Genomic DNA, 20,637 nt, shown 5'->3' with positions numbered 1-20,637 from the left:
TACGGTATAGTATTTAGTAGTAGTGCGGTAGGATTTCTCATTTAGCAACTGCGTAAAATGACCCAACTGTGCAAATATCCACAGAAATTTTACCAAAGTGGGTCAGGTTTCAGTTTTGTCTGATTTCGAAACAAGGAAATGTCAGTCAGCTGTTTTTTTTACAGGAAATTTTATCGTATCGGAAAATATTATAAATCCTTCGCCTTCCATTACAACAGAACTTAAAATGGCCAGCTAATTTGAAAGAAATAACACCAGGGTAAATGATTTGTGCTGCAATAAATTCCAAAATATCAGCATAAGAAAAATAGAAAAAAAACTAGTACTGTCAGGTAATTTTAGACTCCTTTTGTAGATACGCATGAATCGGTCGAGTGTAGAGGCCTGTTGAGCTTTTGTCATTTTTTGCTCCATTTGCTCAGAGTACAATGGTATTAAGGAAGCAAAGGATATAGTTTTCAGAAGTGTATCTACAAAATATATATGTTAATAAGCTCTGTTTTAATATAATATATTATATACTGGCATGTGTTTTTGACTTCTGATTGTCTCCATTGGATAAGACTTATTCAAAACACTAGTTTTATGTTTATTAATTTATTATTATTGAAGTAAAATGTTGGTAATGGTGGTCATCTCTCACCCAAGACTATATACATTAAAATCTCGGCAAAGTTATAAGGGTGCGCAGTGTTTTTTGACGGTTTAAGCATTGAAAATATGAAGGTTGTATATATTTATAAACATGAATAAGAAAGTGAGGGGTTACTTTCCATGATCACTGTTTTTGAAAAGTTTTTCCTTAGAAGACCTAAATGTATTAATGTAAAAATTTGTACGCATATTATGGTAACGTTTAACTATATTTTAACATTATTTATTTGTAAAAATAGTAATTTTGAAAGCTGACGATCTCCAGGGGCTCTTCTCAAAAAAGGCGCCTTGCGGTGACCACGATATCTTTTGACTGAATTATCTAAAATAAAAATACCAAACAGATTTCGTTAAAATAATGTATAATTTTGTAATTAATCGAAGGAATAAGCAAAATACTTTTTATTGACAAACGGTGGCTTTTCAAAAAAAAAATACAATTTTTAAACAAAATTTTGGCCCTACATTGATTATAAAAAAATAAATATTTATCGTTAAGAAAAAACCTTGGATTAATTACAAAAAAAATATACTTAAAAAGCTTGTGATAAAATTTGAAAATGATCGGTTTAGCTTTGAAAGTGCTTTTGAAACATTAAAAAGGATTTAATGTTTCAAAAGCACTTAACATCGAGTCCAGGGCCATATAATACACCCTCCGCCCCTTAAGCAGCTTCTAATAACTCGAGTTGGTGTTGTCTGCGGACCATTCTTCCCTCTCGCGTGCTCTAAATAGGCAGGTAAATAAAAGGGACAGCTTTCTAGGTAAGCGCTGCTGCTCTAGCCTCCTACGTTCAAACGCTCTGAGACGTCTTTACAAATATGCGTGTAACTTCAAAAATAAACGCCGCATTGACTTGAAATTTTATGTACGTGTACATATGTACATTAAGAAAACAATTTTTCAAAAATTACAGTATATAACCCCCAAGAGTGTCATAAAGGCATCAAGAGGTTAAATTGTAAAGCTAGAATTATTGTCTGATTTTTTTAATGATTCTGTACACTTAATTTAGAATTTTTGAAAGTTATTTTATCAGAGGTGCGAAATCTAGATCAATCCATATTCCAAGAGTATTTCATGCCACGAAGCTTCCAACAAGTTCCATACAGGTATTATGACATTCTCTATCGCCGTACCCGATTAAAGTGCAAGGCATCTTTCATTTAGTCCATTCGAACATATTGTTCTTTAAGATAAGTGAGAAGTGTTATGCAATGTTGAGTACACAAGTTAACTCGAGTAGTTGAGTGTGAGTAGCACTGTGGTGTTGCGGGTCCCTGTTGCTTACCTCAAACAGCTATTTGTCCGTAAAGATAGGCAGATTAGATATGATAGAACACCACACCCTACACCAGTAGTTCTGAACCTTTTTGGAGTCAGAGAGCACCTTTGATCGTAAAGAAAATTCGCGGTACACCAAAACTAAACATTCAAAAAACTTACAAAGATAACTTTTATTAAAAATAAAACTGATTATTTCTAATGAAATCTGTAATCAGACAAGTTAAAAATTACATTAATTTAAAAAAAAACATAAATACTCCAATGAATTGCGGCAAACATTATTTAATGCGACACCTGAGCTTGTTGCCGGCTTTTACAAATTTCAGCAATATTAGGCCTAATATTTGATATAGCCACTCTCATTTCTTCATCCAAATTGCTAAGTCTTTCGCGTTTCTTCGTTTTAATATTGGTAAATGTCGAGAAACCTAGCTCACACAAATATGAGGTTGAAAATTGTAATTAAATTTTCGGTGCCCTTGTGGAGAGAGGTATTCGTCTCGAACAAAAATCCAAAATTCATCAAGAGTTATTTTTGAGTACGATCTGTTGATGAAATAATTTTCTCAGCAGTGTTTTCATTTAACGAAGGAAACATATCTACTCATTTTTTTTTTTTTTTTAATGCGTTTTTTCCAAAAAAAATATTTTTTCCAAAAGGCTGTCAATTTGTCAGTGGATGTCAAAAAATTCTTTTTACCTTGAATGCTGGCATTGACGCTATTCAAGTAATCAAAAATATCGGCTAAATATGCCATTTTAGCACACCAGATATAATTTTGAAAACAACAACAAAATCATCCATACTATCATTTTGGTCAACATTAAATTTTGGTTTTTATAATTTTGCGGAGCACCGGTTAAGAACCACTGCCCCTATACATTGATTTAAACAAATAAAATATAATTATAGAACAAAAATCAATACACAAATAAAAATATATAAATTGATGTGTTGTGCAGTCCCTTTAGTTTTTTCTGGGGTTGGATGTGAAGGACGTAGTGGAAGTAATTTGAGCGAAGGTTGCTCAACTCCTCCTTGCTTTAGTTGTGTGAAGTGCTGGCACCTTGCCGAGGAAAGTATCGATATTAAAGTTAGGGGTTTGCCCGATCAGAATTGCCTCTCCTTGTCCAATATACGCCATCACAGTCACGATTGGGAAAATTAGATTTATCGCGGCAGGATAATTACAGTTGCCGGCGGTAAATAAGAGACATTGGGCTTAAGAAAGAGACTGTAAACCATAATCGGCTAACTTTGGCTTTGTAGAGTGTCATCTTTGTCATTCTCCTTGTCGGCTCGTGCGACAGAGACGGCGCTCTACAAAGCTGATTATGGCTGACAGTCTCTTCCTTTAGCCTAACGTCTCTTATTTATTGCCAACCGTAAGATGGTGATAGAGGCAATAAAATCAGTAAATGTGAATTCTAAAAACACCACTCTTTTATGAACAAAGAATTTTTTTTTTAAATCATCCATTATAGCTTAAAAGTTTTTTTGAAATGTGTGGATCTGTAAAGAGGCCACGAGACCTCTATAACGTATCCTTGAACCTGAATGGAGGGTGTTTTCAATGGCTAACATATTTTCTGGATCAATTTATTCAAATTATAAGTCGAGTGTATATAGATATTAATTTAGTGGTCTACTCCGAAAGCTTTTAATATTTTTATAATAATGGGGTAGGCAAAGCGGATATGGAGTGTACACCCCCTTGTGACCGGTGTAGCTCGGTACGGATTAATATAGCATCCGTCCTCCGCCGCTCCGCATGTCCGATGATGTTCTGGTTCCGTGTGTGACCGCAGCGTGGTGTGTTACAGGTCCGTGAGGGGGAGGAGACTATGTTGGCAGTGAAGCAGTGGGCACCAGCTGCAGATAGCTGATGCCGCTCAGTCAGGAATACGACGAGCCACTCGTTACTTTTGAGGTATGTACAGTGGATCTTTCGTTACCCCTAGAGGAGGGAAGGGTATTATTGTAAATGGAACTTTAAATTCGATTTCGTCTTCAACCAACTCTTAATCGAATATAAAACTTGTCCCAGAGACCTTCAGTGTCACATATCATGGGGTAATTAATTATCACAACTAGGTAACTTCAAAATCAAGATTTTTGAGTTAACCACAAAAACACTTCTTCGTATCTTCTTCCATGAATGCTACAAATAGACATGATGCATTCATTTATTATATAAATAAAACACGAGTGATACTTTAATCCACAAATTTGGAATATCCAGTGACCGGTTTCATCGCTTTCGCGACATCTTCGAGACTTATATCTTTACTAAAAAGTTAAATGTATTTATACAGAACAGAGGTAAGGATACATAATTCAAAGTTATATGTAAGTAAATTAAATAAAGTTATTATTTATATCACTACAGAGATGGGTAGAATTTTTTGTTTCAAGATTATGGATATTCGAGCGTTTACAGGGCTTATGACCTGTCATAGGTTGGGTTCAAGTGGCCACTTTTATGTAGAATTCTACAACATTCCCCATTCCGCTTATTAGCGAATATCCATATCGGTGACATTTTTGGTTTTTGTATATATGTCGATATGGATATTCGCTAATAAGCGGAATGGGGAATGTTGTAGAATTCTACATAAAAGTGGCCACTTGAACCCAACCTATGACAGGTCATAAGCCCTGTAAACGCTCGAATATCCATAATCTTGAAACAAAAAATTCTACCCATCTCTGTAGTGATATAAATAATAATATACCTACTCCCCCTTGGGATAAAACCCAGAATTGTGTGTGTATAAATATGTAAATATATATACACATACCAAAAATAATATTGTATTAAATAAAGTTATTTTTATCTTAAGGATCATTATCAACAAATTTTCTATGGGTTAACTAATGCATTGATATAATGCTATTTTAATGAGTTTAAGTATTTTATTTTATTTTTGGTGTCTCATCCTTCGTGAGTGTGGTTTTGTAAATAATGATTTCTGAAAAACAAAGGGTAAAAAGTCATTAGTAAAATTATATTACAATGGGTAAAGTAATGGAGAATGCACACGTGTTATCTGTTCATTAAGTAATTCTACGTCCTACTGGATATTCCAAATTTGTGGATTAAAGTATCACTCGTGTTTTATTTATATAATAAATTACAATGAACTTCCATCAAGAATTTTCACTTACAAACTTAAATGTTTTATGATGCATTCAGATAATATTATTATGATTATAATGCACAACTCGTCTTTTTGTGGTATTCACGAGGAGGATACAAAATGTGTTTTTAGTTGTTAACTCTTTATATTAAGGAAGATATTTGGCGCTGTCAATCAAAATGAAGTGTGGATGAGACGGTTTAATCACAAATTATAGGCGCTGTATAGCGAACCCGACATTGTACAATTCATCAAAATAAGAAGATTACAATGGTCGGGCCATGTGCGCAGAACGAATGATAACCGCACCCCAAAAGATATTATTTATACCACTCCGGAGGGCAGACGAAGCGGAGGCAGGCCAAAATTAAGATGGCCTGACGAATTGGAGAAGATCCGCAGGGTGCAGGGATGCACGGAGACAAATTCTGGAGGAGGCCAGGGCCCACAACGGGCTGTAGCGCCACTGACGATGAGTTGTTAGCTCAAAAAGCTGATTTTGAAGTTACTTATTATTATTGTGGATAATTTGTAGAGCCCCATTTTTGTGAAAATCACCTCAAGGGTGCTGTACAATATCCCAACACGCCTTACAGCTACATGGGGCATTGACATTTGGGATTCAAGTTTCTTGTTTCCAATTATAATTTCATGGGTATACTGGCAAGAAACTTAAACTCTCAAATCCCTGTTTTGAGAATTCAAGCATTTGTTGTTTCAATTTTACTCTATTATATCTTATTTAAATATATAGTAAGATGTTAAGTGCTCATTTAAGAACATGTTTTTAATTTTTCCGTTTCTTAATTTTATATCAAGTAAATATTAAGCTATTTAAAGCTTTTAGCCTGCATTAAATACCCGATATTCGACTTAACCTTAAATTTATTTTTCAAACTACAGATATATGAAATTCAATATGACTTGTATAGTGTATTTTACCAGTTTGTAGAACGTTAAAAACTTTACAAAACTGCATCATCAAGTCAAATCCGCATATTTTCAAATTGACGTTTTTTGCCAGTATATCCACGATTTTATTTAATAACAGATAGGAGCTAGATTACATTATTTGAAAATTGAATTTTGTTTTTCTGATTATTTTTTCAAAATCGTTTACAAATAAGATCTGGATTACAACATATCCTGCAGCTACAGAGCGCATAGACTGTTGGAGTTCTAAACCCTATTTATGAATTGTAAGTTTGAAATAATTAGATAGTTTATGACAGTGATTCAAATAAAAAAACGTTGATTAGCAGAGTAGTAAGCTAGTCAAGTGTTCATAACAAAAAGTAAACAATAAAGAACTACATAAATAAAGCGCTGTTTTCACATATTATATTATTGTTCGCAAGATGAAAGCGACTACCGATGTCCGAGGGGTCTGCCTGGTAACCGAAAACACATTAGCCACATCTATGTATATAATAAAGGACGCAACATTCCCGCCCAAAATTTTTGACTGTATTTTTTTCATTTTTGCCGAACCTTTATATTAGGTTTGATATTTTTATCATTTTGTGTATTATATATTGATGAATAAACGTATGTTCACTTTAAGTAACACTGTTCGCAATATATATGCACTGTTATAATAATTTATTATGACGGGTAGTTCTTCTGATATTTAAATTTGGTTGCAGTAATTACTCCACAATACAATATTTAATTTTTAAATGTTTATTGATCTAATAAATACTTTTGAATTTACATGTATTCTTCATTAATCAATTGAAAGTGGAATAAAAGAGCTTTCGTGACAATTTGACTTTCAAATTCAAATTTATAAATGAACCCCATTCCTGAATATTTTATAAGCGACATTTTGATATCTAAAAATTGCAGTGTTTTAATGTAAATATTTATTTAAAACTAGCTTCAACTCAGTAGAGCTCTTTCTCCTTTGTAAAACTGAAATCTATAGTATGTGATGTTCTGGGTCTGTATCAGAAATAATGACAGGGAAATATTTTTTTGGCATAAAATGGCAAATGGTAATACCAGGGGCCCGAAGAGGATATATACGCCGGAATATGTGAAAAATTCCAAACAGTCTTTTAATAAAAATAACTTGTTTATGTATTTTATTTTTTCAATTGAATCATGTGCAAGTGTGCCAAATATTATTGAACATAACGTATAAATCATAAAACCATAAAAAAATATTAGACTGCGGGTTTTTTGCATCCACCAATTAGGGCGGACTATGAATAGTGATGTGCAGTGTAATGTCCAGTACGTAGTGATGGTGGAATGGACAGAGCGGAGGATGTGAGTGAAGCTATTACCACAATGATTATGGCAGTGTGATGTTGGCAGGTAGATAGCAGACTCTAGCACCATGCAGCAGGCAGTGGATCCCCTGGCTACCACCAGCACGGTAAGTTACATGATATTACCTCTACTTATGACAATGCACCATTCAAAAACTCCCATTGGCTCTGAACCTTTCAAAGTAAGGTATGCATCAAATTTACACTGAAAACTTTTAGGTTCTTAGAGATCGGATGTGTCGTCGATCTAGAGGTCCGAGGTTCGAGCCAGGCTCTACCACACCACCCATTGTCCGATATGGGTATTTACGATTATATATTTACCATATATAAACGCAAAACAAGCCTATTATAGTGTGTTTAAGACAATTATTCACCAAAAAACAAGACATTTATACTTTTTTCATAAACAACATCAAATGAATTATTTTTTTATTTGATCAATTTGTCCCATCTACAACGTTTTTGCAAAATGTTGTAACCTTAAGAACGTTGTTAATAATTAGGTTTATTTTAAAGCTGATTTTATATATTAATATTGATTTATATGTCAAGCATTGTATTAAAAAAATAAATTAATATGCCAGATATGAATGATTTTTCATGTGTCAATATAAATGTCCTCACCTTTGCTGACAACTGTCATTCTAATCAAGCTATATTTTATGGACTATAGGTAATAGATTTCTCTGGATCATGTCTAGTCTGCCTAACTAGGTACAACCTGTTTTAAGGCAGACATTTTTATGCGAAATAAACAGTAATAAGGAAACAAATTACCTCTGCGTAGTAAATTCATTTATAGGGAACAAGGTATACAGTGGTAATCCAGTGATCTCTTTAGTCTAAGGTGTACGGCTGATCATCCCACCCTTACGATCGCTGATACGCTGCGATCGGAATACCAATGCAGTGCGTATAGGGGAATGACGATGATGGTAAATGTAATTCTTGCATAGTAACGCATTTTGTCGTTTCAGCCGGGAGCGGAGGCTGTGAATGGCACCCCCAATGCGACTCCACACCGCCAGGGACGGATGACCAACCAACTTGCCGTGAGTACCCTCGCACCCACGTACTATCCCCGTCTGCCTTGCCCGGCCCGCAGTACTAATGTGCCCCTCTGTTACAGTTTATCCAAAAGAACGTGATGAAGGCGGTATGGAGGCACCAGTTCGCCTGGCCGTTCCAACAGCCCGTGGATGCGAAGAAGCTCAACCTGCCGGTGAGTGAAACATTCAGTCAATATTACTACATATATAAATATTAGTTAAATTTTCTTTAACAATGTTTGATTATGTCCAAATGCTTGCAGACTGGCTGGATTTCCTCCCTAGGGAGTTGTTCGTATTTAAATTTATTTCAACAGAGAGGGAAGAAGTTTTCGAGAAGGTAATATGGAAGTCTAGGCATTTACAGGGCTTATGACCTGTCATTGGCTGGTTTAAGTGGCCACTTTACACACTGTGTAACATTCACCATTCTGCCCATGTTTGAACATCCACACTTCCTCAACTCTTCCATCTGTTGACCCTTGTGAAGTGAAAGAGCTGAAACCTTTATCACGTGGGTGAGATTCATCCGGCTGAACCAAATCACCTACTAGGCAACGCCTGGAAACAATTTTCCAATTTTTATACTTCTTCTTTTACCAGGTAGTAATTCAACAATGTTTGATTATGTCCAAATGCTTGGTTAAACCAGCCAATGACAGGTCATAAGCCCTGTAAATGCCTAGACTTCTATATTACCTTCTCGAAAACTTCTTCCCTCTCTGTTGAAATAAATTTAAATTTTCTTTAAATTACTGCTGAAATACAATTGTTTTATTTTTTTCTCTCGTGTTATTTAGTAAATAAGATTGATTAATAATTTAATATCATAAAATATCATCATTGTTCAGGTAAAAGTCACTAACCCAATAAACACCATTTTGAGAAATCGCCATTTGTAAGTTTGGAGAACTAGGAATCGGATTTTTGTGTTTTGATAGTTGTGTGTGTACAACACAATTCCTTCAAGTCTTTTTTATAAATTTCATTGGTAACTTTTTCTTTTAGATACATTTTCATACATCTGGAAGGTTTTTAATGCGGCAAGGTGGTAAATATTTGGTTTAGCGTTTATTATCTGAAAAACGCAACGAGTTAGTGATGGCGAGGAAATATTTTAAATAATTATTAAGTTTTGTGGTGAAAAATATGTATGACATGTTTTATGTTTTATTATACAAATACCTAAACACAAACAAAATGTAATTTTTAGAAGAAAACCGTTCTATCTGCCTTTAGTGATTTATGCTTACTAATGTGAGTGTGTGGTGCTCAGGACTATCACAAGATTATCAAGCAGCCCATGGACCTGGACACCATCAAAAAGCGCTTGGAGCAGAACTACTACTACTCGGCCAAGGAGTGCATCCAGGACTTCAACACCATGTTCACCAACTGCTACGTGTACAACAAGCCCGGCGAAGATGTGGTGGTCATGGCGCAGACCCTCGAGAAGCTCTTTCTCACCAAGGTACCGAAGCCCAATTGCCATTTCCATAAATTTACATGAAAAATCAGAGTTGTCAGTGAATTATTATTATAAACTTCCATTCTAAGGATCTTGTGAAATCTTTCTAAATCTGTACATTGCGAGGCAATTTTAAAGTTGCCGTTTCAAGTTAAAAAAATTATTTGAGTTTTAGAATTTCTATTTACAACTTTCAATTCCCCTATTGCCATCATCATACGGTCCATTCAAATCTATAACTCTCAAAAGGCTGTGCCACAAAATTCCTTTACATGCGGTTAATGTGACATTTTGTTACCTCAAGAAAAAGACAGAATACTCTGGAAGTTCAGACATTGAAAAAAAAATTCCTGTTCAAAAATTAAAGCTAGGACAGTAAAAAAAATAACAACCTCGAGACAAGATCTGATTTAAATCTAGAAATATTTGCACCAAAAACATCCAGATGCTGTTGAGTTTACAATGCGAAGCCATAGTTTCCGCGAATCGAGGAACACCAAAAGGATTAGAATGAAAGCGAGAGTATCTGTTCAGGTGGCGCAGATGGACAAGGAGGAGAAGGTGCTGGAGCCCACGAGCAGCAAGGGAGGGGCCAAGGGGGCCATCACGGTGGGCGGTAAGAAGCGCAGCAGCGCATCGCCCGGCGCTCGTCCCCTGCGCCCGAGCCCCGCGCCCCCGGCGCCGCCCACCCCCTCCACGCCGGTCGGCTCCACCAACACCACCACCACGCAGCAGCCCACCACCACGGTGACGCACGCCGGTCTCCCCCAGCAGGTAAAGACACCACTGAAGAACTCATACACACAGCAATGTTGGAAATTTAAGCTAATTTCGTTTTTAGCATGTTTATGAAAATAGCGAAAGGTGGGAAATGCTATTGTTTAATAATATAATACACGGATCATTGCAGACATTTCTGTGTCACAGACATGGTTTCTAGTCTGTATGTAGTCTTCGGCAAAATATACTTCTCTTTTATTATAGACATGAAGATGTCGCGAAAGCGATGAAACCGGTCACTGGATGTTCTAAATTTGTGGATGAAAGTATCACTTATCTTTTATTTCTATTTTTTGTCTTTTCTCTCTTAAATTACAATGAACATTCACCAAGAATGTTCACTTACAAACTTTAATTGTTTTTAATACACTTCTCTTTTTAAGTATACTGGGACTAAATATTATTAATTTAATCGGCATTCCCTGGTAACACTTTACTATAAATTATTATAAAAATAAAAACTTTGATTATTGTTTCACGTTTTATTAACTTAGAAGAACAGATTCTATGATTATACTGAAAACAATATTCTGTATGTATTATATTGGTTTCATATCAGCCGTCGATGGAAGGAGTGTTCTCCCGAAATTATAGTTGTCTTCTTTCAAGAGAATAAAACGTATATACTATAATATACTGCGGATGTCTCCCGAGAGCCTTGACCTCGCTTGCCAACTTTACAAGGCATCAGGTTCTCGATGTTCTGGACGCCCACTGCTGACTGTTCGCCCGCATTTTATGTCAAAACTTCCGCACGAGAACATGACTCGGAGGACCCAAAGGAGTCGACAGCCGATAGAGATCAATGGAGGCTCAATGTGGATACCATATGCTCCGACTAGGGAGCGGACATGGAATGATGACTTAAGCTTGCCGAAAGCTGCCCAACTTAGCCCTATTTATCAAGTTTGACTTAGTGATAGTGTTCCTTACAAGAGTGTTATCTGATGGAAGTTTGGTCGCTCCCACAGGTTGCGGCGCAGCCGGCCGGGTTCCACGTGGCACAACCCGCCGCACAGCAAGGTGTTCCTACCATCACCACCGTACAACTACCGCAGACGCAACCTGCTAAGGTTTGTCCAGTCTTATATTTATTATGCACCGTACATTTTTATTATAATGTAGCTTTCAATGATCTATGTTATTGAACTATCGACATAGAATTCCATCACGCTATGAAAGTGTTACCTTAGTTTAACAATTTAGTAGAATTCAATACTGAGTTTCTACTAATGAGGAAGTTAGGCGCGGCAAAAATTAGAGCATTCAATTGTAAGACAAAGTTTTTAGAAAATGTATAAAAAAAATTATAAAATCAAAAGACGTCACTAGTTCATACGAATCAACCGATGATAAGAGAGCTGCGAAAGATTTCTTGTTTACGATAAGTCAATGGACCATTTGACAGAACTGACCGAGAAGAAGCGTAAGAGAACTCGAGACGTCACACGCGGAGTAATTTCAAAGTTAAAAAACTTTTATGAAATCATAGTGATAATTCGTTACATAAAACGTTTTTTTTTTTGTCTTGGTTTGATAGTCTATAAACATATAGTTGTTATATTAACATATAGTAAAATCACTGTTTTACGTTTTTGAAGGGAGCTACAAAAAAAGTGTAAAACTGAGGAAAACTTTAAAGTGAGGAAATGAAAAATGTATGGAAAAAATGAAATTACATAAAAATATAGTTATTGTACTAGACTTTAATAAAAATACTGCAAAAAAATTGGAACCACCATAATCGGGGATTATTCATATTTACCAATTATTTAATTAAAAATATTTTGTATTTTTTCAACCAATACTACAGTGTGTTTTTTTTTTTGAATAAAAAAAAACATGCTTAAATAATTTTATGTAGCTACTTAACCTTAAAAAAAACACGGAAAGAAAAATTTGAATTTGCATAAAATGCATACAACAATTTTTCATCCAAATATTGGGAAATTTTATTTATATGTTATCACTTTTCTTAGTATGGTACCACAGAATTTCAACTGTCATTTACATAGCGGCAAAACTGTTTCACACTTTTATGATAACTGTTTAAACTATCTTCTTTTTACATTATAATAAAACTTCAATTAATATTTCTCATAATAATATGTGGAATTTTTAAACTTTCTGCATTGTAATTTTTCCTAATCATGAGTCACTGTTGTTAAGTAAAATGCCAAAATTGAACACTTAAACAAAATGGTTAATTACACTGCACCTACTTTGAATTTAGTTTGAGACCATAATTTACACATTTTTTTATTTACTTCAATTTTATTATCTATTCACGCGGCAGCGCTCGGCTCGTTGTCTTTTGATTGAGTTTTGAAAATTTTTCAGTGGGTATGATTAACGTAAAAAACGTCAATTGGGGGAATATTTTAATGGGAATGTATTGAAAAAATGGGACTTCAATATTTCTGTGTAAAAAATGGGAAAACATAAAATCGAGGAATGATGTTTTACTGTATTATTAAGTATATATATATTCTTTAAACCTCTGAACTTGCCTTAGTTATTTAGTAACATTCCATGAAATGTTTGGCTCCAAAGCTAATGGCCGTAAATATGAATAAATAAAGATGTGTTGTTGCGATGCACCAGACGTGGCTGACTGTATGTTCCCCTTCCCCATGTGCATAAGGTGAAAAAGGGCGTGAAGAGAAAGGCGGACACCACCACGCCCATGGGCAGCTCCTTCGAGGGGGCGGGCGGGGGGGGCGGTGTCGCGTACCACGCCGCCTCGCTGCCCGCGCCCAAGTCCGCCAAGATCAGCACGCGCCGGGAGAGCGGCCGGCAAATCAAGAAGGTAATTCACTTTATTTGTCCAATAATATATTATTTTCATACACTAGGAAACAAAAATTTTGATACAAAAGAATATTGAAAGCGTAATAATTTATTTGTTTTTAAAGCCTTTTTCAAATGTTTTTTTTTGTCAATACTGGATTTCATCCCCTAGGGGGTTATTTAGATTAACATATTGCTACAGAGATAGAGAACATTTTAGAGAAGGGATTACTGAAGTCTCCGCATTTACAGTACAGGGCTTCTGGCCTGTCATTGGATGGTTTATGTGTCAATTTTACACACTGTAACATTCGCCATTTTGCCTATTTTTGAACATCCATATTATTTTAATTCTTCCATCTGTCGATATTTGTGAAGTTAAAAAGTTGAAGCCTTATTGATGTGGGTGAGATTCGTCAGACTGAATTATTTCACCTACTCGTATTTCACCACGCTACTAAATAATTATGAAATTGAAATTTCTTATTTGAAATAAAATGTTAACTGGAGGGGGTAAAAATGGGAAGGAAAAGAAAAACTTGTTTCTTTCTCTTTCTTAATCTCTCCTCATTTCCTCGCTCTTGAGGGAGAGGGGATTTTAACCTTAGGATTATTAACTTATAGGACACCTAGAACAAGGTGGTATTGAGGATCCTTTTTACAATATTTTGCAAGACAAAATATATGTCCTTTTAACCCTTACTGGTCCAATGTCGAATATCATTCGACATCCATTTTTTCCATATATCATACTTTAGAAAATTATAAAATATAGATAATTAGGCCATTACTATGTACATACTAATCGAATTTCCTTTTTAGCGAAAAAAATAGTTTCTTTAATTTTCCAAAGTATGATATATGGAAAAAATCAATGTCAAATGAGATTTGACATTGGACCGTTAAGGTTTAAAGTATTAAAGAAATGAGAAAAGTTTGTTATCAAATTTAAAACTCCCTAGGATATGTTTAGTGCTTGTTTATTAACATTGTGGAGATTATAGAGAGTAAATATTACAACTCGTATTTGTGCAGCCCGCGCGGGTACCGGAGGAGGGGTTCCAGGCGGGCGCGGGCGGCGCGCTGACCTCGATCCTGGGCGCGTCCACGTCGGGCGCGGCGCACCACGCCCCCTCGCCCGCCCTGCAGCAGCAGCTCAAGCTGGCCAAGGAGAAGCTCAGCGAGGCGCTCAAGTCCTGCAACGAGATCCTCAAGGAGCTCTTCTCCAAGAAGCATTCCGTGAGTTACACCATCTCTAAATCCTGTTACTGAACTAAGATACTTGGCTTCCCTGCAATATTATCTGCGGCTTTGATCTGAAATTGCCAATGTCGTAAATCACGATTCTTCAGCCATTTTGTGGCTTTTATAATGAACTGTTTCACACGTCCGATAATGAATATTAATTAAAGAAATATTTCCACATACGGATGTGTACATAATTTTAAAGTTAAATATAATTTTTTTTCCATTGACTTCCTCTCCAAAATGTTGTTAAGAAAAAAAATAAATCTGACATTGGCCCTTTTAGATCATTGTCGTCCTCACGACTACTGTGTGAGGTAACGCGCTACCGGCGTTGTGTTGAGGTTCTGCTGTTCGTCACTGGCACACAGCTCCGTCCACTAGTTGTAAGGCAGTGGAGGCTAGGCGACCCAGTTGCGTCTTGTCAACGCCCGAGATGTCCCCTGAAGAGCCTCTCATTTCAGAGTCTCAGATTCCAATCGCCATGGTCAAAAATCCAAGTCTAGGTTAAAGTGGAGGTCTCAAGCGAAGCATAATGAAGTCTACCAGAAAGAGTACCTAGAGATGAGTAAAGGCCAAATTTCGGAGAACTAATAGTTTAATCCAAAATTCTTTCTTATACACCGTAAGCGTTTCGTTTACCACCTTTCAACCCTGCTGCGCAGACCTAGGATGTTGTTTACCATGCGGAGATAGCGATAGAGGAGGCCGCTCGCCCGCTTTAGCCGTCTCACTTCCTCCGTGAATGTAGACGAGTCTCCCTCCAGCTACCGCGTCAGTCTAGCGGAGGCCGCGCATCGTAAAACAATTGAAATAATTAAACAGCAGTTTATTATAGTGAAATAATTATTCTATCCTATAAATGTGTTTGGGTTCGATCCCCCAACATTGTTGATATGAAGTATTTATTTAAAATGATTTTTTTCACCCCAGAATATTTCATAGTCCCTGTACTGGTACCTGAAGCGTAAGACTGATCATCTTACCTTCATGTAACACACAATGATCAAGATACGCTGCAATTGGTGTACCAATGCAGTGTCCTATGCACCATTAGGTGCGGAAAGGGAATGATAATGATAAATGTGTAATTTTGATACAAAGTATTAAAATCTTGGAGCAGTTAAATAACAATATTTTGAGTTTGTCCAAATGTTTGTGAACAATGTCTTAGTTTTACTTGTTCACTAATAAGTTTGTTAAATAATCTGGATTAATTTTTTCATGTATGAAGTTCTAAAAAGAAGGATTTGTATGTTTCAGGGCTACGCGTGGCCGTTCTATAAGCCGGTGGACGCCGACCTCTTAGGGCTGCACGACTACTTCGACATCATCAAGAAGCCCATGGACCTGGACACGGTGAAGCAGAAGATGGACGGGCGCGCGTATCGCAACGCGGCCGAGTTTGCGGCCGACGTGCGCCTTATATTCACCAACTGCTACAAGTACAACCCGCCGGATCATGACGTCGTGGCCATGGCTAGGAAACTACAGGACGTTTTTGAAATGAGGTTAGTTCGATCGTCACAACCCAGATAGATAAACCACTAAAAATAAATATTTCATCTTAAAAAAATATTTTACTTATTTAAAAACTAAAAATACAGCATATTTACGATACCCTTTGCCTGGATAATAGCCTTCACTCTTGTAAGAATAGAATTCGCTAGGTTTTGCTAGCGTCCTTTTAATTGTTTATCATGAATTCAAACACGAATTATTGTCACTGATCATGTTAATTTTGGTTGCATAATCTATCATAAGGCTAAGATAAGCATTATCGACAAAATCAAGAAAGGAGTTTTGTGTCGGTTTGGACATGCAGAGCGAATAGACGGCAAAAGAACGGCCAAAAAGAGTTGCAATGCAAATGTTGATGGATGCAAAAATCGAGGACGACCGAGAAAGATATGGCGTGACCAAATCCAACAAATACTTTAATATAATCGGCGCGTTTGCATGAGAAGATGTATGAATGCAAAGGAAGCCAGATCTGAATGCAAAGATGAAATGATAGGCTTTCTAACCTCTCTTTTTAGTCTTATGGTTTGTTTGTGATCCACCAAAAGATCAAATTGAAACAATTTGATTAAACAAATCTACAGTTCACAATGAAAAAAAAAATATGCGTAGCTAATGTATTCACCTGACACTTTAAACGTGGCTAATGAGGGAAGTTCAGTGCTATGGGATAGTGCATACTGAAAAGAACTTGTGACATCACAGGGAGAGTAATTTCAAAATCACAAAATATTAAATAAATCATAATACTATAATACAACACATAAAAATAAAAAAACCACGATCTTCATCACTTAAATACAACTGTTGTGTACATTTGTTTGACCACCGGGTGGCTTCATCTCAAGTCGTAGATTGTAAATATACACTTCATTTTGCATTTTAAATTGGTGGCATAATAAATAAGATTTGGTATTTATTTGTGTCTTTTTAGTGAAATTCCACACCTATTCCATACTAAAATAACTAATCTTTGATTTATCAAAAGTTAAAAAAAATCATAGCAAAGCTAATTTTTGGCTTAGTTTGACAATCTACAAATATTTTTATTTTTAAAAACCACTGAACTTCCTCATTAACTTTAGTTGATAAAAAGTTGCCAGTGCAAAATAATAACAATAACTGTTTATTTACAAATAATTAGTTTTTTTTTGCATATCCCACATTTTTTAGTCAACTTAAACTAAATTAAGAGCATATATCATAATAACAGTATAAAGTATCAATATCTAACCATAAAACATTAAAATTAAGTTGACAAGTCTGCTGTTTATTATTTTATTATTGATAATGTTGGTTTTATAATCGTAAATAAACTGCCCATTTTTCTAAATTATCCAAAGATTCAATTAAGTTTAAAAAATGGTAATGATTGATTTCAGATACGCGAAAATCCCCGATGAACCCGTTCACATAAACATGACTTTGGACAAACCGAGTTCTGGGTCAAGTTCGGAGTCCGTGTCAGAGTCGGAGTCGGATTCCGAAGTATCCGATGAAGAAAGAAGTAAAAAGCTTATAGCACTGGAAAAGGAGGTGAGTCTCAATCTATTGTTACTACTGTCAATTGCTAATACTTCATAGTTTTTCAGCCAGATCACCCACTCGACAGTGGTCGAGTCATCTCGATTGCTTCGTCAAAATGCTATTTTTGAAAATTATTCGACAATTTTATTTCAAAGCTAATGAAAAAGTGGCCACACTAACAAATACGTTGTTTCTAGTCAAACTTGCTTGTATGTTATATTTCTATGACAAAAGAAAATGTTTTACTAAGACACAGTAACGTTTAAAATTATTGTTGGCTCGATATAACACACATTGACATGTTATACGAAATATGCAATACCTATTAGTTTAATGGATTTTTAAAACATATTATTATCTTATATTATCTCAAATATGTATTTTGAAGGATAAAATAATTTGAAAATAGATATATTATTTGCACATTTCTCGATACACCAACATCGTAACATTAATCGCTACGGTTAATTTTAAATTATTTTAGTTAAAATGGAATGGAAATACTTCAAAGATTAATGGCGAGTGTTTTATAGGAAGAAAGTTTGAAAGCTGAAGGTACGATGTCGCATTCTATTGTCAATGTCGAGTGCTTTGGGGCACTCTAGATAAATTCCACTGGTTTTTGATCGACTTTACTCTCATGGGTGGTTCAAGATTACTGTCACTTGTCAATTTACATAAATCGCACGTGATTCTTAAGACTAATGTTGGTTTGTTTGTATATCCTGTTTATTCAAACAACTTTGGTAAAGACTTAAATTTAGTTTTTTAACCTATTTTCAAAACCCGAACATTTAAAAAAAAAAAAAAAAAATTTTTAGGCAAGTAGTTGATATGCTTATATCTATTTTAAAGAATGTTAGTTGTCGGTATGTCAAACTTTTCCCAAACAAATATAGCGCATTCTTTAAATTATTAAGACTGCAAGTTGAGACCAGCTCTCGTGGCAGCTTATTCCAGCCATTAAACCCTATTACCCAGGAAACGCTTCTGCAGGTTTAGGTGGAGCATCTTGTTTTCAGGTAGAATCCAAATTCGGTCAGCTATCGTGACCGTTGCGTATTGTATGTATGTACCGAGTCACCTCATTCTTGCCGTTGCAAATTTATAAATAATGCGTCGCTCGTTTCCTTTCCAGTTATCCGCGATGCAGGAGAAAATGAGAAAGCTGGTGGCCGAGTCGGGACAGAAGAAAAAGCCCAAAAAGAAAGTAAAAGAGAAGAAGAAGCCGTCTAATAGTTCCTTAAGCAAACCCAACGCAGCCGCCTCCTACCAACCCAAGAGTAACTCCATCAGCGAAGGCCTGGGGAAGCTCGGTACGTATGTCCGGCTACTTCTACTACTACTACTACCACTACTACCACTGTCAGGGACCACATGTATTTACACAACCACAGTTAGTATTGTTTCCGATCATTTTGCCTGTTTTCATTTTGAATCTACGTAATTCTTTTATGTGGTTTGATCATTTTGTGTGTAATGCATTTTGAGAACCCCCGCCACTAATGTCTGTATAGGGTTATTCTAAGTGATGGACTCATTTCCGTACCGCTGTATCTGAATGGTCTCGTAGTCACTGAATGAACAGTTTCAGCTCATTTTTAATAGTTTAAGCACTCCATCCACCAGGGGTCTTCAATAGGGAAGTTCAGTGGTTTAATTTTTTTTTATTTGTTAATCGACTATCAAAGTCGAATTAAAAAAAATAAAATAATTATAGATCGTATTATCATCTCTGTGATTTTTGAAAGTTTAGTAATTTTGAAATTATTCCGTCCGCGACGTCGCAAGTTCTGCCGACATTTAAAAGCAGAACTCCGTAGCGTAAAAACATACTAACTGTTGAAAAAAATGGCTACCAGAAACCGGAAATCTATCACAACACATAACAACGCTGTAATTGATTGGTTAATTCTAAAGAACTTGTTACGTACTTTAAACTAGTTCATTTTTATTGAATACATTTTTGACATACTTCCATTTTTTATATCCAATTTCCTTAAGCATTAAACAATGATTTTAGCTTTAATTGCTCCTTTTACTGTGGGTTTGTCTAAATATACGAAGGGCTCATGTTGGATTACAATTCTGTAATAGAGAAATACGCTTCTTTTATTGAGATGTTTGCCGTGCAGCCAACGGGGAGTCACATTTACTACTTTATTGCAAATATCATCTAATGTTATTAATTAACTTTGTGTTTGTAACTAGTTACATATATGTATTCCTCTTATCTGCGCTAAAGTGCATAGCGCACTTCACTGGTCGGAGTATCTTGATCATTTTGTACTAAATATTTTGCCTCAACAATGTTGGAAATCCAAACTGACGGTAGGCAAATGCGCCGATTGTTGAACTGCGAGGTGCACCAATATAATTTAGATTGTAGGAAATTGAGTCCATCATTTTGATTAACCCTATATTATTTATATATCACTGGCCGAGCTGAAACTCCCGTAGATATTATTATAATTTTACATATTTAAAAAATATTTTATACTCAAGATTAGTTTATACCAGAAATTAATCACCAGAGTGGATGAAGTCTCCATGTCTAAATGCCTAAGATCAATAAAATCAAAAAGATTACATAATTTTGTTAAATCAAATATTTAATTCTTGCCCTTGTTTCTGTACTGACAAAAATGTTTTGTTTTTTTTGCTTATGGAATGTTCCGGGTTTGATTCCCGATGAGAACACATGAATTAAATGTGGTTGTTCTCATGCATAGAGGCGCTCTGTGCTGTAATTTATCACCGCAATTAGGCCTCCTGGCCAGTTGTGGTGCGAAAAAAAGAAGTATAGAATAATTATGTTTTAAGTATTGACATGTTACAACAGAGATAAAGAACATTTGAGAGAAGGAAATATAGAAGTCTAGGCATCTATAGGGC

At 35.6% G+C, this 20,637-nt stretch overlaps 1 protein-coding gene across 6 annotated transcripts in view; it reads left to right on the top strand.

Moving 5' to 3' along the window:
• Nucleotides 1-20,637, top strand: part of LOC148285443 (bromodomain-containing protein 2-like) — a 75,143-nt gene that overhangs the window by 6,795 nt on the left and 47,711 nt on the right. For 4 of the 6 annotated variants that reach the window (XM_088224853.1, XM_088224810.1, XM_088224826.1 and 1 more), the window contains exons 2-13: nucleotides 3,767-3,873; nucleotides 7,410-7,466; nucleotides 8,340-8,414; nucleotides 8,492-8,584; nucleotides 9,688-9,882; nucleotides 10,414-10,653; nucleotides 11,631-11,732; nucleotides 13,304-13,468; nucleotides 14,485-14,688; nucleotides 15,958-16,205; nucleotides 17,598-17,751; nucleotides 18,881-19,058. In XM_088224853.1, coding sequence (XP_088080979.1) covers nucleotides 3,829-3,873; nucleotides 7,410-7,466; nucleotides 8,340-8,414; nucleotides 8,492-8,584; nucleotides 9,688-9,882; nucleotides 10,414-10,653; nucleotides 11,631-11,732; nucleotides 13,304-13,468; nucleotides 14,485-14,688; nucleotides 15,958-16,205; nucleotides 17,598-17,751; nucleotides 18,881-19,058 — 1,756 coding nt within the window. In that variant the 5' untranslated portion in view covers nucleotides 3,767-3,828. Of the gene's footprint in view, nucleotides 1-3,766; nucleotides 3,874-7,405; nucleotides 7,467-8,339; nucleotides 8,415-8,491; nucleotides 8,585-9,687; nucleotides 9,883-10,413; nucleotides 10,654-11,630; nucleotides 11,733-13,303; nucleotides 13,469-14,484; nucleotides 14,689-15,957; nucleotides 16,206-17,597; nucleotides 17,752-18,880; nucleotides 19,059-20,637 lie in introns of all 6 variants that reach the window. The other 2 variants (XM_088224834.1, XM_088224844.1) reach the window with 1 other exon arrangement.

The sequence above is a fragment of the Micrasema longulum genome, unplaced genomic scaffold (genome assembly GCF_059751315.1).
Source record: "Micrasema longulum isolate JH-2025_06_02 unplaced genomic scaffold, ASM5975131v1 h1tg000034l, whole genome shotgun sequence".
NCBI classification, from domain to species: Eukaryota; Metazoa; Arthropoda; class Insecta; order Trichoptera; family Brachycentridae; genus Micrasema; species Micrasema longulum.
Note: the sequence above shows the minus strand (reverse complement) of the source record. Positions and strands in the feature narration are given on the sequence as shown.